The sequence below is a fragment of the Crassostrea angulata genome, chromosome 3 (assembly GCF_025612915.1).
Source record: "Crassostrea angulata isolate pt1a10 chromosome 3, ASM2561291v2, whole genome shotgun sequence".
Taxonomy (NCBI): domain Eukaryota; kingdom Metazoa; phylum Mollusca; class Bivalvia; order Ostreida; family Ostreidae; genus Magallana; species Magallana angulata.
In genome coordinates this window covers 34,450,231-34,475,552 of record NC_069113.1, presented here as the reverse complement: position 1 = coordinate 34,475,552, position 25,322 = coordinate 34,450,231, and the positions used below count along the sequence as shown (strand labels likewise).

Genomic DNA, 25,322 nt, shown 5'->3' with positions numbered 1-25,322 from the left:
GAAATGAAATATTTAAACAGCTCGTACAGAAGATGTTCGATATCGAAATGTTAGCTGGACGATCTATCTATATAATTCTAGTTTCACTTTGTTTCGTCAGAACATCGTTTCGACCAAAGCGATGAATCCACTCTTTCCTGTAGTTAACAAGAGCTCTCTTTTCCCAGTTTGTAACAACAATGAGACAGCATCTAACACAAGTTCAGACGGTAAACATTTTTTTTAGGATTTTTAAAAAAAAATTGATACTGCTAATGTTTTAACAGAGGCACAAATAACGTTAATGTTATATAGTTATGTCTCTGACTGCAGTTATTGATGCTGTAGGGCCCATGGATATCAACTTGGTTATAGTTAGGAGTGTTAGAGTTCGTAACTAGAGCTGCAGGGTCTTTTGTTGCAGCTTTGCCATATATTTTCATTGTACACATGCATTTTAATACAAATTCATCATTTGAATTTTCCTTCTACACTATAATGTGAAACATGGATATCAATACATTTTCAGTGAAGTTGGACTGGCTACAAAACAAAAGTTTTCCAAGCTTATCCTATGAAGCACAACAATTGCAGGAACAGAGAGAAGATTCGGTTACTGATCAAAAACAGTGCGTCAGTCAACTTTTTTATGATGATTGATCCTCTAACAAAAAGATTTATTAATTGTTACTTCTATGAAATGCATTTTGTTATAAAATGGTACAATGTAATAAGTATCTATAATTTCATTACTCAGGGAAATAATTGAATCTTCTGATGAGACTGCAGACAATACAGATGATAAAACAGGTATTTGAATATTAATATTTTGAAAAATATAATTTTATTTTTAAAAATTTACATATTATATTTATTATATATACAGTTGAACTCTGATATCTCGAACATTGATATCTTGCATACAATGGATATGTCAAATTTTTTCACATTTTACCCTCGATATCCCAAATACTCTGATATCTCGAAGTTTTTAAACAGTTTTAAGTAGTTTGAGATAACGAAGTTTGACTGTACATCCTTCCCTGTGTATATACAGGTAACTGACTTACTGTTTTCACTTTCATGTAGCCCTAAATTCTATGCAAAGGTTTTCTTTTTAAATTGCATTAAGAATGCATTTAAGATACCTTTATTATGTTGAGAGTATTCTCTCATGTGTGAGCATAAAGAGTATATGCTCTTCTTGTTTTGTATATTGTGGGGGGGGGGGCAAACTATCTTGTAACAGTATTTTTATATTAACTTATTAATAAATTTTATTATACTTTCATGTTAAATACAGACAGTCAGTATTATAATAAAATAAATTGTGCCTGTTTGGGAGGGTAAGAGTTGAAATTGACACCCCTCGATTACCATTGTCAACCTCCGCTTCACGTCGGTTGACAATGGTTTTCTCGGGGTGTCAATTTCAACACTTACCCTCCCAAACAGGTACTATTATATAATATAACATACACTTTTCTTTAATGACTACACATGTACTTTTAAGTAGATTTTGTGTTTTGAATAAATCGCCTCCTGCATGATTTTTTGGATGAGTAGCACTTAATTAGTATATAATTTGCATATTAAATAATGAATTGCCATTTTAGAGAGTAGAAAAAGAAAGAAGAAAAAGACACACAAGCACAAGAACAAGAAGAAGAAATCTCATAAAAGAGAAGCTTCAAGATCACCAAGTCCTCCAATAAAAATAAAACCAAAGTATGTCACTTTCATATGCATGTTGTTTAAAACCTTACCATGACAAGCATGAATTTAATCATGTGAGGGATATAGAAATTTACGACATATTATTGAAAGAAATAATTATTTTGCATAAAATGGAGAAGTAAGTTACCTTAATTTTTAATAATTGTTACATTTTAATTGAAGGATTACAGAAAATCAAGGAAACAAGGTTTTTATAGAAGAGTTACCTTATCTTGAACCTGAGGATGCTTTTCGGATCGATCGTAAAGCCAATATTCATAACTGGAAATACGAGTCCTTATACAAAGGACACATTGCTGTCTTCCCAAATCTTTATAGAACTACTCTTGGAGGAGAAACCTGTATTAGAGACCATAAGCACAAAGAGAAAGAGAAAACAAGGAGGTATTTCAGTAGAGAAAGCAAGCGGCTAACATCACAAGCTCCAATGTCTCATCTCTTGCCAAACAAAGATTCCCATCAAATTGAATCCAATTTCATACCCTTGCCTCCAGAGACACGTGCTGGAGCAAAAAGTTCTGGAGAAAAAGGTGAAAATGTGGATATAAGAGAGAGACTGATGGATGACAGCACTTCTCATTACGTAAAAGGGGTGGGAGTTGTTATGGAGGACCAAGATGTCTGCTTGACGGAAACAGAACAGAGGTTGAACAAGAAAACGGCAGAGTTCAACCGCAGAACAAGGGAGGAACCTCACAATGTAGATCTATGGTTGGAATTCCTCGAATTTCAGGATACTGTTCTGAGGTATCCAGAGTCTGAGGGGCATTTCAAAATCACAAAAGCAGCAGTATTGGAAAAGAAGATTGCCATCATTAAAAAGGCTATGGAGTCGAACCAGGGAAATATATCTCTAAAACTTAAGTACCTGCAGCTGTGTCGGGGGGCCATGGAAGCAGACGAAGTGAACAAAGAGATGGAGAATTTGATTTTTCATAATCCCACCAACATCTCTCTGTGGAATCAATATCTGCTGTTTAATCAAAGCAGACTGGCCACTTTTTCAGTGTCAAAGATGTGCAAACTGTACCAAAAGTGTATCACAACTTTGGTGAAATATCAGGAGGGAAAACTGACAACTCATACTCTACCTCAGAATTTGTCCAATGATTTACTTGGTACGAATTTCTTTTTTTTTTTTACTTAAGCATGAAAATTAGAGGCATATTGTTCTTAGTCTTTCTTACTTGCCTTTTTATACCCCCCGCAAACAAAGTTTGGGGGGGGTATATAGGAATCACCTTGTCCGTCCGTCCGTCTGTCTGTGCAATCGTGTCTGGTCCATATCTTTCTTATGGAGAAACATTGGAAGTTCTTACTTCACACAAAGATTGCTTATGACCTAAGGGTGTGTCATGACCTTGACCCAAGGTCATTCGGGCAAGGTCACTGGCAGAAAAAATGCAAAATTCGTGTCCGGTCCATATCTTTCTTATGGAGAAACATTGGAGGTTCTTACTTCACACAAAGATTGCTTATGACCTAATGGTGTGTCATGACCATGACCTAAGGTCATTCAGGCAAGGTCAAGGTCACTGGCAGAAAAAAAATGCAAAATAAGTGTCAGGTCCATATCTTTCTTATAGAGAAACATTGACATTGGAAGTTCTTACTTCACACAAAGATTGCTTATGACCTAAGGATGTGTAATGACCTTGACCCAATGTCATTTGTGCAAGGTCAAGGTCACTGGCAGAAAAAACGCAAAATTCGTGTCCGGTCCATATCTTTCTTATGGAGAAATATTGTAAGTTCTTACTTCACACAAAGATTGCTTATGACTTAAGGATGTGTCTTGACCTTGACCCAAGTCATTCGTGCAAGGTCAAGGTCACTGACAGAAAAAATGCAAAATTCGTGTCCGGTCCATATCTTCCTTATGGAGAAGCATTGAATGTTCTTAGTTCACACATATATTGCTTATGACGTAAGGGTGTGTCATGACCTTGACCCAAGGTCAATTGAGGAAGTTCAAGGTCATTGTTTCAAAAATGCTAAATTGTTTCTGTGTCATTGCTTGTATTAATGGAAATATTAGAAGCTAAAATTTGACACAAAGCTTGCTCTTCTCAGGCCACATAAAATTATTTTTAGATTTTCATTCCCGTTTCTCTGAAAATGGCCTGCCCCCATGAAATTTTTATTTGGAAAAAAAAAATGTGTGGGAAAAAAATTTCGGAAAAAATCGGGCTCAGTATACCAATAATTCAAAATGTTTAAATATTAAATGGCTGCTTGACATGTGGATTTCGTTTGATTCGAGTTTGATTTGAGTCATGGTTGTTAAAGGAAGGATGCAAATGTCCTCATGCATTAACAGTTAACTTAAAATAAAATGGAATTAAAGGATAGAAATTGGTTTTTTTACTCCTATTAGCATTAACAGTTTTAAAAAATAAAGTAGTTGTTATTTATAGAAAATGGTCAGTGAAATAGATTCATCCAATATTTTCTATAATAGCAAAAATACACGCATTATGATTTTTTTCTTAGCGGGGGGTATCAATTGTGAGCTTGCTCACAGTACCTCTAGTTTCTATCAGTATTCAGTTTCATATTCCTCCTTAATTTCAAACTAAATTCAAGGTCAAATTAATCAACACAGATTGGCTACAACATAATGTTATCATACCCTCAATGAAAATTGAAAGTTACAGATCTGGAAAGTTTTTCTTGTCTCTGATTCAATGTAAATGCAAAGTTTAAAAATTAAAGACTTAATTAAAAAATGATGAAATTACCGTAACTTTCCTATTTGTCCTTCAATTAAATTTTTAAGTGCTTTGTTAAATTTGTAAACACTGGTTATCATTTCTTGCATATTTTTGCAGATATTTTTGTCCGGCTGTGTTCATTCCTGAAACAAGCTGGACACAAGGAAAAGGCAGTTGCTGCATTCCAGGCCATGATAGAGCTGAACATGTGCTGTCCCGATCGATTAAAGTCAGCAGAACTGACGGACAAGACCATTATTCTGGAGAGCTTCTGGGACAGCGGGCTGCCTAGATTCGGGGAGGAAGGGGCCAGAGGGTGGAGCTTTTGGATGGACAACAAGGACTTGCTTCCAACCGAAAGTGAAAATAGTGAGAAAGGTATTGTGTAGAGATTCTGTTTGAAACTAATTCATTCTTTAGTTGCAAAAGACATACATTGATGGCATACAAATGTAGGTTGTTGCATATAATTAAATAGCAATATTGAAATAATGGTATGGTACATATACATATGTAAAGTAGGTTTATTTTAGAAACTAGAATGCCTGTGCACTTCATGCATGAGAAAGATGGATGTTTTCGTTGGAGAATATTCTGATGCCATTGTCTAAAGTTTGATAAAATTGAGATGGTTATACTAAAGATAAAAAATTTTCACGAGGGGAAACTGTTAAATACATGTATATCATGGTATATGGTTTGGTCCATTGACTCATTATTTACAATACACAAGCTAAGGGCAAATCTTTGGTTGATTTCTAAATTTTCTTTAATTTGTAGAATCATCAGATTATGAATCTTAGTTTAAACTTAGGAAATCAACCTATACATTTATTGAAATATTGTTAGATTTTCAAAATTCTGGAAATGTTCAACTCCCTGGTGATAACCCGAATTCTGGAACTGTTCAACTTCAGGGCTGCGTTCAAGATCGTAGCAGCTAGCCTAGCCATTAGGTCGTAGATATCTTAAGGTCTATTGAATGGACCGCTAGGTTAGCTGCTAGGTCTCAGATTTGAAGAAGAAAATATTTAACGAAAGACTTATTACATCGACATAATTTGTTAATTTCAAGTGGAAATATACTTGTTAAATTTCATTATAACTTAAAGAATGAACAAAATATTACTAAAAAAATAGATTTCATGTTTATTACAAAGTGTTAGCTAAGGTGGCCATCTTGAACTTGATGCTTAAAATATTTAGACTACAAATATCTACGTAGTGGCTGGGTTAGCTTACCGTTCAACTACGTAGCCCTACGTAGCAGCTACGATCTTGAACGCAGCCCAGTGTGATATAACTGCTAATTGTTCAAGAATTTTAAAAATCCTTTTATGTTATAGATTCATCAGTGGAGGAAGAGGAGCAGTTGATTCTACAGCAAGAAAAGGAGAAATGGGAAGCATGGCTACATATTGAAACCCTACGAGAGTCAGTTCATTGGTTACCATGGAAACCAAATTTGACAGAAGGAGAAACAATGGATGACTGTGAAGACATAGACAGGCTTGTTTTGTTTGATGATATTTCACATTTCCTGTTTTGTGTGCCAGAGAATATGACATCTAGACTTTTGATAGAATTTCTGAATTTTCTTGGATTTGACAAATGTCAAGGAATAGAAATGGAACAAGAAAATGGAAAACTGAAACAGATATTTGACATTTTCGGACTTGAAGATTTTAAAAGATCACATTTATTGCAAGAGAGGGCATTTTTGCATAAATTCATTGGAAACACAATTCAACAAGGACTTTTAAAATTTCAGGGAGATTTTCATACCAAACTTGCAATTCTCTGGTTAAGATATCAAGCACAAAACAAAGACTTGGAGAAAGTTGATCGTAAAAAGTTCAAGAAAACAGCCAAAAATGTGTTAAAAGACCCGACAAACAGGAACAGCAAAGCTACTTGGTTGGAATATAGTCAGTTACTTTCTAGTCTTGGTGGTCAAAAAGACGCAATAGAAGTGCTTGAAATGGCCATTCCAATGTTGTGTACAGACAAGGACACTGAAAAAGAATATGTACCAGCTTTTTATAGAAATTTGGTCGAAAATGTTCTCAATTTTCCTGTCGAGGCAAATTTGTTTCAGTTAAGCAAAGACCATGTCAACGTAAGTGCAGAATCTGTGAAGAAATGTGTTCATGTTTTAACTTGTTTCTGTGAAAATCGCCATTCCGACCTGAACAATCCGGACAGTACAAGTGCAGTAAGCAAGTTAAAGAGTAGAAGGAAAATGGAAGAGAAGTTGGATTTGTTATTGCAAGACTATGAAAAAGACACCAGTAGAAGCAAGGAAGAATGGGACAGTTTTCTTGCTACATCCCAATGCTGTGCCTTGTTTGAGTATGTCTTCTCTGATCTGAACTTGGACTCCGCCTTATGTGTATTAAACAAAGTGCAGTGCAAAGTGTTCAACTTAATGAGTTCACTCACTGCAGACAGCAATCGAAGTGTATTAAACCAGAAACTTGAACGTTTCCTTGAACAGATTTTCAGGTTCAAGATCCGGATAATCCATCATCATATGTGTGTTCATCATTCTTCATTAGGTCCACTCAGGGAAACAGTGGAAGCTGCACTTGAAATATTTCCTGACCATGTGTACTTTTTGCATGTGTTCACAGAACTGGAGAAAGGCAGTATGGTATTTGGGAGGTTGGACAGATTCTTTGGACATTATATTGGGAGAGCTAGCTCCCCTGTTTTAACTGTGTTTGCTGTGGCTTCCTTGATAAGGAGACAAAAACCGAGAACAGAACTCTCCAGTGCTGGTATGGGCAATTAATTTTTGAGAATCTAATATGTTATTTTGATATTTTAACTCACTATGCTGAAAAATTTAAGAAGGATTTTTTTTTTCATTTATAGCTTGCTACTCCAAAGAAATAATTATGCTGCTAAGTACAAATTAAAAAGTTGAATATATTGAGAAAAATGGATCACATGTATTGCATGTTTCCCCAAGATCATATCTAGTTCTCAGGCCAAAACTTTCGGAATAGATCAAATTAATTCCCTTACTTTTTAACACAATGTAGAAATTAACAAAAATATTTTTATTTCCCTTTCCAATTTAACAATGCACTACATCTGCATTTGATAAATGCATTTGATAAAGTTTAGCAGTGCATTAAAACCTTTTGTATTTTTAGCCTTATTTGTATTGCAATATAAAGTAAATGTAAGAAACCCTGGGGAACCTTTATTTCTGTCTAAATCCTGCTTTATAGTCTTCCTCATGCAGTAGCCAAGCTCTTGTTCCAATGTATTGTTGAACTGTAAAAACCATTGAAAAAGATATTTTTTTAATTCTTTTGATTGGTAGACCCTGAAGGTGTTCCTTCCCATGCTGGCAATGCTGGTTTGATGAACAAGATCAGGAGTTACTTGGAACGGTCCTTGGAACTGCCGGATTTAGAGCACTGCTCCATTCTATGGAATATGTATCTTTATTGTGAGGTTAGTTAAATGTAATGGAGTTCATTTACATTTCTAATCTCTTGTCAAATCAATCCTATTTTTTAAAGCGGTTTTCAGTACCTGTACTTAAAGATATTAAGGTGGAATAACACATCTGGAAAAATTCACTCGAATTAACAGTAAATTATTTGATTATGAAAGATATAATGATAAATAAACTGTACATATGTCAAATAAGCGAAAAATTTGCAGTTTGGAATATAAAAATGAATATTTAAAAAATTCAACATAGAAAGTAACAACAAAAGCCCCTGCAAGATTCGAACTCGGATGTACAAATCACAAGCCCAACAATTTATCCTATCGGCTATGGAGTGAGTTACATTTTACCATAAAAAAATTCTTTTATTAAATAGAAATGTTGTTTCGATCAGAGGTTTATAAGCAGTTATGAACTGATCCTGAACGTTAAATTTTTAAAAGCAAGTAGTTTTTTTAATTTCATACAGAAGAAATTGTTAATAGGCCATGATAAATATTCATGAGCAGACATTACTCACCAATCCCACAGATTTTACCATATGTTTGTATATTACTTGGTTTACAATTTATTATTTTACAGTCTGATCTAATTTTAGTCTTTGGACTTGAAATTTTTAAATTTTCTGACATAGTTATACAGACTTTTTAATGCAAAGTTAGAACCAGAGATCTATGGTCGCACACTAAAAAAAAAAAATTAATTAAAGTCTAAAGGAACACAGGAGAACATTTTATCAGTGAAGTTTTTTTTTTTACACATCTGCAGCACAGTTATTGCATTGTTTTTTTCAGAGAAGCTTTGGTCACAGTGAGAGGGCTAGTGGGCTGTTTTACAGATCTCTTCAACTTTGTCCGTGGGTCAAGGTAAATTGTGTTCTTACCTATTTGATTTCTGATTTAACCTCTTTAAAGGATATTACATATAAGTGATGAATATCTTCAAATGTCCTGAGAAGTTTGACACTTAACTTAGTGACGTCAAAATGAATAGGGATAATTTCATTTCCTATGCCTTAGTATGCATATATGTACCAAGTTTGGTGTCTGTACAACAAATGGTGATAAGATTATACAACACCTAATCTATCAGTACTAACTGATCAACTAAATGACAGGTTGAAAACAGTATATGCTCCTTTTTCTCAGATGGTACGCACTACATGCAAATGTATTACAATTGCATTCTATTACCAAACTTTTATGTATAAATACAAAATTTACAATAAATAATATTTGCAAAGAGTGGCGAGTAAACATTGGCAAATGAATGAGGAATTTCTGAGAAAAAACCTTTGCAAAATCTAAAATAGCCAGTATTATTATGTATAGTAGATGTATGGGTGTGATAGGATGTTTTACATTTAAATTATTTATATTTTTACATTTGATTATAATTAGCAGAGCGATCCTAAAATGCTTAGTACAGTTTTTAGCAACTTTTTAAAATTCTTTTTTAAGCCATCTTTTAATACATTTTTAATGGTTATAGGACTTGTATTTGGATGGTGTGAAAATTTTCAAAGACTCTAAACTGGAGGAAATAACAGACCTTATGATGGAAAAAGAAATTAGACTTCAAATCCCATTAGAAGAAATGGATATTTTACAGCAGTGAATATCTGATTTTGCAAGTGATGCAATTTCGAAGAATTTGATAAATTGTTAAGTTAACTTTGTACAAACTTTAAACTGATATATAGTGTAGGTGTATATGCCTCTTCGACATGAAACTGAAACATCAAACTGTTCATGTAACTTTATGCTTATGTATTTGATATAAAATATTTTTATAAATTTTCTGTGTGGATTTCATTTTTCATTGGGAAATGAATTGGTTAAGATTTTAGCAACCCTTTAGCTTTAGTTAAATTGACATATATTACATTTGAAAAGTGATTAGAGTAATCACGTTTATAATTCAGTAAGATGTTTTCGATATGAAAAGGATTTTTTAAATACAAGAAACATACTGCAAAAAGCGTAAGTTCTGAAGGAATTGTAAAAGGGTAATAATTTATATCATACATGTACTTATTATTCACCATTCAGCAACATTTTATTTTTTTCTAGCAGTATATTTTACACTGTCACATAATTATTCAATGCTGCCATTCTGTGAACCCTTAACAGGGTGCTGCATTATTGTCTGGTTACCGTTAAGGCCCTTGGGCCCCTCGAATTATCTTTATCTTGAATATACTGGTATATAAACAAGTTACGATTATTTCCATACTAAGATTATTTACAGCTTATCAAAAGAAAAAAAAGTACTTGGTATTTAAAAATACAATTTATTAAGAAACAATAATAATCAAATTATACTCGAAACATTATTTTATGTACCTCAGTTGAAAATGCATTTCATTGCATTGGAACTACAAAGATGTTTACTAATGAATTATACATGGCTGATATAATTATATAATCTTGTTTAATGCTTCTTTGCAATTTTATATCATAAACAAAAAATATAACTAGATAAATTTTCCATTAATGAACATGTAAGTACATGTACTTTCAAATGTCACAATTTTCATACATTATACTGCATTGCATGATTACATTTTCTTATCAAGCCATGATTTGTTTGAAACATCACCAACCTTTGTTAAAACAACATTGAAAAAAACCCACCCTGTACATGTCATAAAATATATGATTATTAATATATACTCTGTTCATGCTCAAACATATAAAAACTAGCAAAGCACAAAATAAAAAAAAACAGGCAAAACTTGCACCAATTTTTTTCCAATACTCATGTGTATGTTTTCATAAAAATACACCATAATCACTTACACGTTGTACAATGATAAACACAATTAGAATTGCAACATACATGTACTTCAAAATGTGAATCAATCTAAATTTGCATTTACATTTACACACAGTAAAAACAAAACTTAAAATAAACACATAAACTATAGTAATTGCCAGTATAATGATTTATAGCCAGCTGAAAGCTTATTTATAACAAGACTGCTTCAAGATACTAAACTTTTAATAAAACAATGTATGAGAAAATTATATATCGAAAAAAAGCCATCAAAAATAAAACTGAACATTTTAATTTACATTGAATTTATCAAAGGCATACAAAAGTGTATCAAACAAATATTTTGATAATATTAGAGGTCTCCTATACATCAGTTCTGCACTTTCGGAGAACTCTCTACTCCCATTCTAACACAACACTGCCTTGTTTTCCCCTCCTTTTAAGGAGTCATTACTGAGCTAGACACTCATCTACTTTGTCAATAATCTGGTTGGCTAGTTCAATGGCCTTGCTTGCTTGGACTCTGGTATAGGCCTTTGATGGTTGACGATCACCCTCTGGGTATCTCATCCTCTTAGATCCCTGGGTAAGACTCTGTAGCTCCCTAGCAAGGCGTTGCAAGTCTTCAGGGCAATTTTGAGCAAGAGTTGGAAGGCTATCGGATTGATTTACTTTTTTCGCATCTTCGTTGTATTGCCATGCTGTGAAGGCCTTTTCTGCTGCCTTGAAAAGAAAAAAAATGTGTTTGTAAACATATGAATTCATTATTTAACGTCAGATACATGTGTTTGTATAATTATTATAGTGAACATTGTAAATCTAGATTTTAAAATTAAATTACTATTAAATGATTAAGTCTAAAGTTGGGAACAACTTTAAAATCACAAAATAAAAACAATCATTATATATACATTTCATAATTTTTTTTATATTTGTCATGAAGAAAGTATATATACTGTATATCATATATATATGTGATTTAGTTGATTTTCTGATGATGTCACTATTCTGCTTTCAAAAAGAAAAAATGCCTTGCAGCCGTTCTTTTCACACAGACACTAATGTTCCAATTCAATTTAGGAGAATAAAATGCAATTACTATGAAACGGTAATATAAAATAATTATTCGTTATATCAATTATCACCCAGTAAAAACGTAAAGTTCAACTTTTACCGGCGGGAGATTCAAAGCATTTTCTGCAAGTAGTTTTTACCTTACATTATCATGACCTTACAATGACTATAGGTCAAGATTTTGACTCCTTCATAAACACAAATAGAGGAAACGTTGTTTTTTTTTTTGTTTTTGTTTTAAATGTCTGGAAAAAGCCAATGAATATTTTAGCAGTTTAAAATATAACTTCAAAAATTTCGGAAGTTGCAAATTTCCTGTTTCCAGCTGAAAACAATCAAAATTAACACATTTTCAGCTTCAGTCTTATTTTTTCATGGTACATTTCAACAGCCATAGCACACTAGAGTGCAAAATCGCAAAGATGTTTGCTTTAAAAGCTTTGTGGCCAAAATTTGCATATGACAAAATTACTATTATATGTTGAACGATGGTACCTAAAACTGGAACCTTAATTGTCTAATTGAAATGTGATGTAATGCGGTTATCGTATGATTTTATTAATCTAAAGAACAGAAGCAGCAATTTAGAGATTGATATTTTTGAATTCTTAAAAGAAAAAATGATAATAAAAATAAAAATTAAAATCTAAATAATCAATCTTATCTATTTGTATACTTTGTGCCGCCTGTAATTTGCCTTGTCAATGTTTTCTTATATTGCTTATGGTATACAGTAATTCATCAATAATAAAAATTATATTATGTTTAAAGCTATTTTTTCTTAATACAACAAATTATGCAGAAATGGCAAGTCACAGCTAATTTATTCTAAAAAGAGTTAAAAATGCAAGTATTACTTTCTCTAGAGCAGTTTAGACAAGATTTTTATTACTAAGATTTGAAAACTATCATGAAACATTTCTTTTACATAATTGAATATAATACATGACATTCACAATATAATTCAGTCTATGACCCACATGAACGCCATATACAACAACCAACAATAGAAGAATGGTTATATTTTATATTTTGGCTGACAAACACTAACCTGATAACTTGTAAAACAAATCCAGCTGAAATAGGAATCTGTCGTATTTTCTGAATGCAAAGCAAAACGCATGTCATATTTTGCTTCATCAAGCCATCTGTTTGCTGTAAAAGGTTGTGGATCGGGATGGGTATCTTGAGATCGTTGATATCTATCTGTTCCTGGTGAGCTTGTTGGTCTTGGTCTATGGGAGCGCCTTGCATATCCTTGATTTCTGCTGTAAAATCTCTCGAAATCTCTGAAAAAAGCTTCACTCCATGGATGTCTGCTATTTGTAGGTTCCTCAGTATCGTCTACATCCACGTTTTTTCCTTCTTCAAGCATTTGTATAATTTTGCGTATGTATTGAAATACCTGTGTCGCTCTTTGAACATCATTTGGATTTTTATCTGGATGCCACTCAAACATAATTCTGCGACATATAGTTCTTCTTTGATCATCAGGAAGTATAAATGCATGTTTTAAATGCTCTCTGATTTCTCTGAATATTTCTTCTAATGTTCTAGTATCTCCATCCATAGGACCCGAGTTTAAATTTTCTGTACCCGCTGGTCTATGGAAAATTTGAACTTGGAATTCCTCAAAATCATTTTCATTCTGTGGGTCTTTTGACCTGTTGAATTTGTACAGTTCATACACTTTCATTTCTCGAACTTGGCGTGGTCTATATTCAACAAGATAACCTTGCAAAAGTGACAGAACGTTTGCATCCGCGGGACAGGGTAACTTTTCCTGAATAATGGCATATCTATACTCAACATCTCCTCGATCATTCATTCCAGAAATATATGCCACATATTCACCAGGTTCAAAAGATATAAATGCATTGTCTAATATTCCATGCCACCGAATTTCCAGAATGTCTCCGGGTTTGGGTAACTGATTAGAGTTTTCCTTATGTTTGGTGTTTAAGCAAGGAACATATTGTTCATCTAGGAAAGTTTCAATGTTAGACCTTCTGTTTAATCTACTACAGATCATATGTAGATAATCACTTGTGTGATAAAAACTGCACTTTGTACACTTCCTTATTGCACGGGAAATCTTGTGTAGATTATTAGATATAACCTTTTCTACATCATTCTCGTCTCTGAGATGCGAGTATATTGTACACTTGCAATGTTTGTTTTCTTCCTTGCAATCGAAATATACCGTACATGGTCTTCTTAATATATCTCTACCTTGGAAACTATAGATTTCTTTCATTTCACAAATAAACACAAAACATATTGTACGTAAATTCTCCTTGATGATTAAGATTTCTTCATCTGATGGATATTTTTCCGTTTTCTTTGATTTTTCCAAGTAAACCAACCTTAAAACTCCATTCACAAATTCATTGCTTTTAAAAAAATCATTTATTTCTCTTGAAACATCATTTTCAACGATTTTATCTTCGGATAAATCAATGTCTTTCTTAACAACATCAGAAATAAACATCGGTCTAACTCTCTCAGGGAGACGTTTTATTCCATTCATAATGGCTTCATTGTCCAAGTCTTCAATTGGTGACATTACCTGAAAATAATTTTCTGCGTCCTTAATAACATCATTAAGAAATTTCTCGTCCATATACACTAATGATGCAGCATGAACTATTTTTCTGCTTCTTGATAAGAAGAACAGATCATCATCACCTAGGATATTTTCAGGAGACAGATCTAGACTCTGAAAAAATAATTTCATTGCCTTTTGAGCAGCCTTCAGTTCGTTTGGGTCCAATTCGTCATTGTTTGAATGAATTTGCTTCAAAACGTTAGCAAAGGTCTTTGGTGAAACTTTTCTGGTGGCTCCCAAATGTTCAAATAGTTTAAAGAAACCGAACAGTTTATCCGGAACAGGCATCAAATATGGTGTCATTTTATATTCCTCTTCCAGCTGAAGAACAAATCTCGTACATGGAAATAATCGCGGAAAATCTGACAAGAATACAAAAGGTATATTTTGAAATGCTTGAATTTTCATTGTCATTTTTTCATCACTTGCATACTCATAAAACTTTTCCATAATTTGGGATATCTGATCAACACCGATTTTCTGAAGACTCTTTTCCGATAACTCTCCTAACCGACGACAAACTGTTTGTATATGAGTTATAATACTTTCTGCTGATGGCTCCTTAACTCCAAGTTTTGATAATTTCAAATCACTATCAATGTGATTGACCCAATATGGTAGAACTCTGTGCTGAGTCCATGCTGTTACAAGATAACAGCTATGAATTGAACCATTGAATGCTATCAAATAGTTGGTTTCATTCGTTGGATGAGGGCAAATGTCGGTGTAAGCAGATTTTATTTCACAAGGAACGATGAATTTTATTTTGCTAACTTGTTGAAGAAAATCTGAGGAGTGAAGTTGTGGTGATTGTAGCAAATAACGAACGAGACATTTCGACTTCTCCTTAAGATCATCTGACAAACCGTGTCGTCCGTCGGACTGTTGTTGTAATGCAAACTCCAAAAATAAATCAGCCGTTACTTCTGTCTGCATGCCAACCAATGTCATGAATGTTTTCCAATCCCATGAACAAAATGGTTCTGGAGGAAATCGAGACTGGTCTTCACACATAACTGTCATAAAGCTATTGAATGGACTTAAATAACACGATGCTAATTTGTAACTTCCATCACTCTGTCGTATGAATGGTACCTTTTTCAAGACATTGATGAGGCGTTTCTGCTCACTTTCATATTCCAAAGAGTGCCTCAGTAAAGTATCTCTTATGTACTTTATATGTATCATTCTTTTCTCTTCGGGTATTTTGTGAAAAGAAGGAAGAATAAGCTCTACATACACCTCACATATGCTTTGTTTGGTAACACCAAAACGTTCAAAAATGCATTTCAATCTTTCATTCTGATGCAATAATATTTTGCCAGTTTTTTCGGCCCAAACTTTCATTCCATCTGCGGGGAGTCCTACGGGAAGTGCTAAAATGTGTCGGTTTTCTTCCAAGGTAATTTTCTGTCCATATATTGTCATAAAAAGTGGCAATTGTCTTAGCATGGCAAGATAGACTTGTCCATTAGGCATTTCCAGGAGCTGTTTCAGTCCACCAGCAAAGTACTCTAGAATAGTGTCACAGTCGTCAATATTTATTTGCTCATTGTCGTCAATTAATTGTCTATGAACAAACAAGCATTCTAATACATCATGAAATCGATCCAACGCTGCAGTAAGACAACGCAGTGGATGGTTTGTAGGCAGCGAGTCGTTATCTAAGACAGGCAGGTTAAATTTCATCAAAGATAATTTCAATGGAGGTTGAAATGTAGACAAATCTATAACATGGTTGGCTTTCTCCAATGGATGCAACTCATTTTGCACATCGTTAAGAAATAATTTGGTGGTTGGAATTACATTCCATGGCAGTATAGGATGAAGGATACGCTTTATTTCAATTTGATCTTGGACATCTCCAATTTCATTCCGTAGGAAAATCCATAATGTTTTAAGCCAAGATTCATTTGGAATATCAGACTGACTTGGTGTCCACTTACAAATGTTATGACGATATGAGTCATAGTTGATGTCATAGGGTAAAAGTTGTACCAACCTTTCAATGCTCAACTTTTCAATACATCCAATTTCTTTGTCTTGAAGGAGTGTGTGAAGATCAGGATGCAATAACATTTGTTTTGAACTTGGTATCAAGTCTGAAAATGAAGTCAACAAAACCGGTGAATGTAAACTAAAGTTAACAATATTTCCTGTTTCGAGTAAACACAGTGGAAGTCCATCTACATCACTGCTAAAGTTGTCACTTTTCATACAATATTCAATACATGTATACACATTATCACATGTTTTCAGAGGTGACATTTCCAACTCTAGCTGTCCATTTTCAATCAGGGATTTGATGTGACATGATGGGGATTTCAAATAGCTGATCAAACTTTCCGGACTGAACTTGGTAATTTTTATTCCTGCTTTTTCAATACTATAACATACTGATGATGGGGTGTCTACTACTTTTGCTCCTAGATCTTTTGATATTGTTATTATTTTCTCTTGTTCCTTAATTTCTGACTTCTCTTGAAAAAGAACATTACCATATGCTTCATTAAGAGAATAACACAAAACCTCTATTTGATTTCCGTCAATAAAACGATATGACAAAAACACCTTCATTTGTTTCTCAGCAATATTAATGTAGACAGCCTCAACAAATTCTTTCCAGTAATGATCACTTGCATCCGCAATCGTAGGAAAAAAAGTATGAAATTGCTTGATTTTATCCATCATTGTATATTTCGCACCTCTCTTTGTTGAATCTAAACCAAGAGCCTTCTGCAACGCTTCCAGTGCTTTTGCATATATTGGTGCAATGACATGACACAGCAACAGATTGTTCCACTGTGTGCGGTATTCTTTCTTGTCGTCCTTCCACAGTCCTCTTCGAGTTTCATTATCGAGGGAAAAATGACCATTGACATGCATAGTTAATCCAGTTTCACAAGGTAAAGGTAAAAAACAAAATGCTGATGCTTTTAATGCACAGGTATCCAAAGGCATTGCAACTCCTCCTTGGGGTAGAAGTCCTAAATTATTGTCATCCAAAGCATCCTTAACTGAACCTGGAATATCAGTCTGACTTTTGAAACCAAACGTTTGAATAATGAACCAGTGACTATCTTGCTCCAATTTTCTTTTTAAAGTTACTTTATACTGTACTTCTTTTTGCTCTGTGTTGAAAATTTCTTTCTTTTTCTGAAATTGTTCAGCCTTCTCTACCACATATTCATCAAATGACGATTTTTCTTGCTGATGTTCATCTGAAATTACTAGTTCAGCAAAAGTTTCTTCTAAAAGCTTTCCATTTTCTATGCTTGCTATCTTAATTTTTCTTACGTTTCGAAGGAATAATAATGACTTTGTCATCTCTAATTTAAGATCCTGTAACATATTCTTTAAAGTTTGTTCTGTTACTACTTTATTGGAAATTTCAGATTGATCTGCAAAAGTCTTGGTGCGGAGCGGCAATCGAAACACTGTTCCTTGGGATTGAAGCAAAATGTTCTCATGGTAACAACTGAATGCATCAGGAAAAGATTTGCGTAAGTCATTCAATCCATTAAATTGAGCTCCTGGTGAGCTTTCATTTGCACCAGGAGCGTATTTGCAATTTGGGTCCATAACGCAGAGCGTATCTTTGTCTCCATTTGGTGATTTTGAGAGAAAAGAGGGCACATCTGTTATGTGGTAAACAGCATTGAATCCAACACCATATTGTCCTGTTTTAGTTGGATCATCACCTTTTGATCCTCGTCCTAAATGCTGAATTCCTGCAATATCCTCATCAGTGAAGTGACTATTGTTGTAGACTAAAAGAGCTGGCCCTTGAAGAGGATGCCATGTTGAATCGAAGGTTTTTTCAGTCGAATATGTGTTAAAGTCTGTGATAAACATGACCTCACTGGCTTTAGCATCATCCGCATTCTGTAGCATTTCTTTTAGAACAGATTCATTTAATGGATACTGTTGAAGAATTCTTTTGATTCTGTCGGATAGTTCTTCTTTTTGTCCAAATGGTCTTAACTGTTTGACATAATTTTGCATAAGTGACCCACTTATTCTTGACTGTACTCCAAGAGTTCTAGCATCAGCTTCACTTAATTTCTGGTTTATGAATTTCAATGATTTTCCCTTTCGTAACAATGTGCTGTCATCCAGGCATAGCATACGAATCGGACTCAGTTCTTTATTTTCATCTGGTATGCGAATTTCTTGGAACTTTTCTCGATTCACAGGCTCTTTGACTACACTGGCAAGTAACTTAACTAAATTGCAAGCAAGATCCAGCGAGGTGTCATCCAACACCCCTTTGTGTATGTCTGACATTTTCGTTAATACTTGTACAACATCTTCTTCTTCAAATGTTTTTTTCACACCAATTATATTGAAAAAGGTATCATATCTCCTCCATGGTATTCGATCTATTTCATACAACATTGGGCTGCACTTTACAGGAATTGTAAAAGCTGTTTGGTTTGGCTTTACAAAAGTTTCGTTGATGAATAAACAAGGTGTATCTTTCAAACACGCAATATCTGGTAAGAGATCATCTTTGCATGCTCTGTCTAAATATTTGTATATTTCTGTGCATACATTTCCAAGCAATAGTCTGGAATCATCCGTAAGTAATGTGAGATCCACATTTTGACATAAATTTGTCAACTGTTGAACTACTGTTGAAGATGATACCTGGTCAACATAGTTGACACCTATTCGTCTAAGATCATTTTTTGGATACAAAGAAATCTTGAAAGAAGACAAATCAATAATACGCTGCTGACATCCTACTAAGTTGATACAATTTTCCATGTAAAGATCAGCTGGTTTAGCAAGAATGCACGTACTTTTTTCTTTGCTGTGTTCTGAACATGTTGTAGAAAATGTACTGTCATTGATTTCATCACGAAACCACGGAAATAACCAGTCTTTTGGTTTTTGCAATGTTGGAAGAAATGATATATTTTTAATTTGATCAGCTGCATCTGGTGTCAGTTCTTTGCTTTGCTGAATGTATGTTAAAATGCATGTACATTTCTCGATGCTACACTTTGAGCAACTGTTTGCGACAATGACGATTGATTCGATTTGTTCAATTAAAAGTTTTTCAGAGATTTCATTTGTCATCATTCCCATCGACTGGAGCACCGATTGTCTTCGATAATTTTTAAATTCTTCAGCTGGAAATCTTTCATCTTCTTCATTAAATAAGGCTGCTACTTTTTCTCCTCGTTTGACGAGTTCTTTTGGCATTTTCAATGTTCCCTTTGGAGAAGTTGGGATACATTTCATTTCTTTCATTTTTAAACAAATCTTTTTATTGTTCTTGTCTAATGCAAAACCGACCAGCGCTTTGATTTTATCTAATGACCAAAATTCATCATTAATGTTTTCTAAAAATATGTCCAAATAGAAATTTTCTAGGGTAATGATATTGGACTTAATTTTGTCTGGCAGTGTTCCACAAACTTTCGTATATCCATCAACTATCTTTTGTTCAAGGAAAATCAAGGAAACTTGGTCATTTTCTCTATAATTGATTGTTGCCGCTGAAGCTATTTCTCCTATTTCCGACCTTTGTAAATCTGGATCCAAGAAAATACATTGGCTTAATGGCAGCCATTTTTGGTTTCCACAGAATACTCTGCTGTCTCGTTCAATAACCGAGCTATAAAACATTTCATAAAAGGCACCATACAATTCATTGTGGGCATTTTGGTTCAGAATTGGCCACAAATCCTGGTATTGTTCACATATAATGTTATTGTCACCAATATTTTCTATCAAATTGATGTATGCGTTGACCACGGCATCAGCAAGAAGAGCTTTGTTCCAATCATTCTCAAAATCATTTTTGTCATCAGTGGTTCTTGAAGAAAGTTGCCTACGATTCGACGATACAGCAAATGATCCATTTACATGTACAGGAAGCGGGGATTTAACTGGTAATGGTAAATAACAAAAAATGTGACTATCCTTGTAAAATCCTGTTGGGGTATCTTTTAAAGATGAAAACTTTAGAACTCCATCATCGTCTTTTAGATACATTGCTGTGCTTGCCAAAGGTAAAGCTCCCATATGAGACATAGTCTTCCCCATATTTAAGCTCTTTTTGGTTCCAGATGCCCATGATATAAACCACTTTGCTTCTGAATTTTCACTAACTGAGTTGCAAAATCTACGACACTGCTGAGTCAATTCTGTCGCAATAGTTACAACTGATGTCTGCAAAACCTGTTGAGGCAAATCCCGTTGACAATTTTTCATAGATAACCCAAACGTACTCAATATGTGGGCATCTTCTGAGGAATTTTCTTTCCGACACACTCTGTGCAAAAGAACTGGGTAATTTGCACAACTCGTCTTTGGGAGATGATAGAATTCAATTTCTCTTACATGCTGAGTAAATAAAAGTAAGTTTCCAGCATTTTCCACAAACAATTGAATCATACTTTCAATTTCTTGTTCATTGTATGCTTTATCACTGATTTCACTGTTGACAGCTTGTTCCTTTGTTCTAAATGGAAGACGAAAGAGAGTTCCATTAAATGTAGGATCTTCTGTATTTAGATTGCATCCAAATAATCCATTGAATGGCATAAACTGGTTCTTCATCCGTCTAAGTAGTATCTTATTTTTTGTGGCAGTGAGGTCTATTTTTAACCCTGGGTTATTTTTCTTTACAGCCTTTCCAATGTATTTTGCATGAGGGTCAAATATCACCATATTTGAACCAGTTATGAAACTAGGAACATCTGTCAAGTTGTATACAGAGCAAAATCCAAGACCAAACTTTCCAACTTTAGTCAAATCGTCTGCTTTTGTTGCACCACTCAACTTTGTTATGTTCTCTAAATCTTTTTGAGAAAACAAGGCATCATTGAAAGCCCAGAGTGCTGGTCCCTGGCAAGAAACCATATTCTCATCAATAAGTCGTGTGCGACAATCCATGTTTTCTCTTTCATCATATAAAAAGCAAACCTTAGTGGCCTTTGCATCATCTGCATTTTGAACTAGTTCTTTTGGTACAACAAATCCATCTTTATAGTCTTTTAGCAGATTTTTAATGCGCCTCGTCAATGGTTCTTTTTGTCCCCATTCCTGAATTCCTTCTGTCTCTGAGAGTAAATTTTCTGTCAGAGAAGGAACACCCAATTTCGCTGCAGTGTCCGACGAAACATCTTTGTGAACAAAAAACATCGATTCACCATCCTCTTCTGCCAACTCCTTCAACCATTCGGCATTACAGTAGTTACATTCCTTTGCTGCTCGAAACTCCAGTTTTGATTTATCTGCTGAATGAATGGGTATTGGTACATCCATGCCCTCAATCCCAGGTACATTTTTCAATTTGTTAAGGATTCTGATTATAATATCCATGTCAAGCAGAATGCAGTTACTCGATGCATCATATGTCTCGTATTTACATTTCAAGGAGTGTAAGATAAAAATAAGGCACTCTGTTGTTTGTTGTTTTCTGCAGCCAAGATGCTCTGCTAAACATTTCATCCCATTTGTTTGAAATTCTTTGGGTAATGGCACTAGGTAGGGTTTAATTTCAATGTCATCTGAACTTTGGTTAATACAGATTTGATTTGGCTCAACAAAACCTTCTCCCATCCACATTTTGTCTACACTAATGTTAACATACATTGAAGATGCACAAAACTCAGATAGATAAGTATAAAGCCGTTTAATAGGAAGAAGGTACTCCGACTTGTATTCTTCTTGGTAGTTATCAACATATAATGAATGTTGTTGCAAAACCATTTTCAAATCAGGTTTTCTGTTCCATCCAAAATGTTGTATCAGTTTGGGAGATGTATCTGGTGAAATAACAGGAGCAACATATCCAATCAGATCCCCATATTTACCATTGTATACTTCAGAAGGCTTGCAAAATGCATGGTTACATCTGTACCACGACAAATTTGGTATAAGTGATGTTGGGGTTTGAAGGGGCTGAACAATTTCCAAATCACTTAACGCGGATTTTAGATATGCACCATCTAATATTGGTATAGTCTGCTGTAACAGTTCTTCCCTTTCTTCTAAAATTGTGAAAAGAGCAGTTTGTTTTACTTTAACCTCAGCAGAGGCGTTGTGTCTAACACTATTTTCGTGTACTAGCTTGGCAGCATTATAAATGTCTGTTGTGGTCACACATTTTCGAGATTTTAGTCCAAGTTCTCTTAAGACCTTAATTTCCCTTCGCTGGATGTTTGAAGATGGAAATTGGGACGGATCTGATATCAAATTTTGAAGCAATTCATCCTCTGGATCAAATAATTCTTCAACTGTCCTTCGGTCTTTGGTGTTGGTTGTAACAAAAGGCACCTTTTTAACAAGCTGACGCAGGTTATAATTCAGTTCATAAATTTTATTTTCCATGATATACTTCATTATATTCCGCACTTGCTGTTCGTTGTAGGTATATCCACTTAAAACAGATGTAAGAATATTTGAGAATATATCAGAATCCTGCAATTTGTGGGCACCAAGTTTCTCTGCAAAATAAATAATGTCTCTGTCTAAAGTTTGAATGACTTCAGTGGGATATGACATGGGTAATTTCTTTGTCAACAAATTCCCATTTTCTCTTATGCAGACATATTTTGTTTGGGTAGCAAACAATTTTAATGTCTGCAATATCTGAATTACATTTTGACCTATAGTTGGACGTTCCATGCAGAGAAAATGCAGAAATTCGTTTTTCTGATTTGCAGTAGAATTGTTATTAAACCATTGGACTATTTCTCTCCAGTTGGACTTTTGGCCAATTAATTGTATGGCACTGTAAACATTTAAAACTGATACATGGGGAATGAAACGATTCAGCTGGGGATGCACTGAAATGTATCGTGGTACGTCTCCTAAAACTTTGATAGAGAGCATATCCAAGCAATTTGAAATATTCTCCGAAACACGTCCAATCAACATGTTTTCTCTCAGGGCATGCAATTGGTACTCATTTACATTGATCTTTTCTGGAATAAGTGGAAGATCCTGGAACCTCTCCAGCTTTTGTGTAAAATCATTTACAATGCATTCCCATACCATCCTCAGCCAGTTGAAATCAACATTTGAATACGCAAGCCTCCACTCAATTGGATATTGTCCACCACCAATATTTCTCTTGATTGTTGCTTCAAGAAGATTGACAAAACTTTGCTCTTGTAAATGTTGTACCTGAGATGTACCTAAAATTTAAAACATACTAGGATGTAGGACCAAACTTTTAAGTAATTTGCACATTGATGTATTTTGGTTTAATAATTTGACAAAAAATTGTTAGAATATTTTTTTTAAATAAAATTAATGCAAGTTCTGCAAAAAGGTTGTTTATATTGCAAACTTCTTAAAAGCATGTGTTAAACAACTAGAACATTTTCCAAATTATCAATTAAATGTTAAAAAGGTCTTAAAATAGTAGAGTTAATATTAAACATTTTATCATTTACATTAACGTTCTCTTTAAATTAGATTTATTCTTCAATTAAAAGATAATGCTTACTTTTGTGGAGGAATTTCATGCTGATGTGCTAAGCTTTTAAAAGCATCATCTAGCATTTACATAAAAAAAACTAGCCAATATTGAGATGATGACCATCTCAAAGAGCCCGCTTGAACAATGGACAATAGGATGAAAGGAATTTCAGAAAATTTTGCTTTGACCTTGACCTTCAACTCAATCTCATTACCCCTTACATACAGGTATTATTGTTCAATCTAAACAAGATTTAGCAAATGCGAAAATACTACAGTCACTGATTATAAAGAGATCCACTATGACCTTCACATTGATTAGGTTCAAGGTCACTGCACACCATTTAGCAAATAGCTCTATATACTCTTTAAAAAAGGATTATTTTGTGATCTGATGTGACCTTGACACTAATCATACAAACATTATTCAAAATCACTGTATACCCTGTTTTCAAAGGCACCATGTGGGTGAAGTATGAGCCAGATTGGACCAAAAAGAGAGATGATATGCTCTGTACAAGGATTTTTAAAATATAATTCTGCTAAAACCTACACATTTGACCTTAAAAATTGGACATCTTTTACTCAAAAGCTTTATTTATGTGAAGTATGAGCCAAATAGGGCTAAGTGGAAACAAGATGTAATAATAATCAGGGCGATTATAAAGTTTCCCAAACGAACGAGGCCATCATTGGGAGTAGGGATGAGCCAAATGGGTCAAACTTCACAGACAAAAAGATTTAGAACTTGATTATTTTTTTCTGAAGTTTCATGATGTTCCCCAGGGATCCTTTACTATACATCAGGTGAACCAACATGACCCAAGGAACAAGAATATATATGGTTAGGGGGTAGGAATCTTAACCGTTTTCAAGATATTTGTGCACTTCCTGTTTGAGGGGGGTCAGGACCACCCCCGGGGCAAATGACCTACATACCATTTGATGCCCCTTGACACTAGGAATAAGAAATATATATGGTTTAGGGGTGGGGATCTAAACCATTTTCAAGTTATTTGTGCACTTCCTGTAAAGGGGGTCAGGACCATCCATGGAACAAGAATATATATGGTTTAGGGGTCAGGATTCTAACAGTTTCTGAGATATATGGTCATTTCCAATCCCTGGGGGGTGGGGATGACCCCAGGGGTCAGATCTAATAAACCCTATATATTGCCTGTAACAGTCAATATCTGATTCTGAAAACCTTATATTATTATCTTTGTCCGTTTTCAAGTTATAACCATTTGCAATAGAGTCCAAGATTTCCCCATAAGGTTCAATGTTAGACCCCACGACCTTTTGACCCCCCAGAAAAAGAGGTTGGCCAAACCCAAATGAGAAAAATCAAACCAGCGTGCACATCTAGATATGTAGGCCTATTGTATCCTGGAGTTTTGTACAATTCTGTTAAGCCGTCTCTGAGAAACACGACGGACAAGTTCAGAGCGGGAAAGAAGAAACCGTACAAAAACAATAAATCTCCAAACTTCCTTTGGGAGACTTAAAAATATATGCT

At 34.3% G+C, this 25,322-nt stretch overlaps 2 protein-coding genes across 3 annotated transcripts in view; one reads left to right on the top strand and one right to left on the bottom strand.

The window, feature by feature from the left end:
• Window positions 1-54: 54 nt before the first annotated feature.
• On the top strand, window positions 55-9,696 carry LOC128178442 (nuclear exosome regulator NRDE2-like). Its single transcript, XM_052845605.1, has 10 exons — window positions 55-209; window positions 509-608; window positions 737-789; window positions 1,596-1,707; window positions 1,879-2,834; window positions 4,548-4,808; window positions 5,777-7,210; window positions 7,765-7,898; window positions 8,694-8,765; window positions 9,391-9,696. The coding sequence occupies exons 1-10, from the start codon at window positions 122-124 to the stop codon at window positions 9,514-9,516; spliced, it is 3,336 nt and encodes a 1,111-aa protein (XP_052701565.1). The 5' UTR covers window positions 55-121; the 3' UTR covers window positions 9,517-9,696.
• Window positions 9,697-10,172: 476 nt separating this feature from the next.
• Window positions 10,173-25,322, bottom strand: part of LOC128176270 (sacsin-like) — an 83,157-nt gene continuing 68,007 nt past the window's right edge. For both annotated transcript variants that reach the window (XM_052842484.1, XM_052842482.1), the window contains exons 8-9: window positions 12,803-23,517; window positions 10,173-11,400 (exon numbers count right to left, since the gene is read on the bottom strand). In XM_052842484.1, coding sequence (XP_052698444.1) covers window positions 11,128-11,400; window positions 12,803-23,517 — 10,988 coding nt within the window. In that variant the 3' untranslated portion in view covers window positions 10,173-11,127. The remainder of the gene's footprint in view (window positions 11,401-12,802; window positions 23,518-25,322) is intronic.

Excerpts from the sequence above, each read along its gene's own strand:
- LOC128178442 (XM_052845605.1), top strand. The coding sequence starts at position 122 with ATGAATCCACTCTTTCCTGTAGTTAACAAGAGCTCTCTTTTCCCAGTT. Across the intron at positions 210-508 it reads ATCTAACACAAGTTCAGACG|TGAAGTTGGACTGGCTACAA; the intron begins GTAAACATTTTT and ends ATACATTTTCAG. Across the intron at positions 609-736 it reads TCGGTTACTGATCAAAAACA|GGAAATAATTGAATCTTCTG; the intron begins GTGCGTCAGTCA and ends TTCATTACTCAG.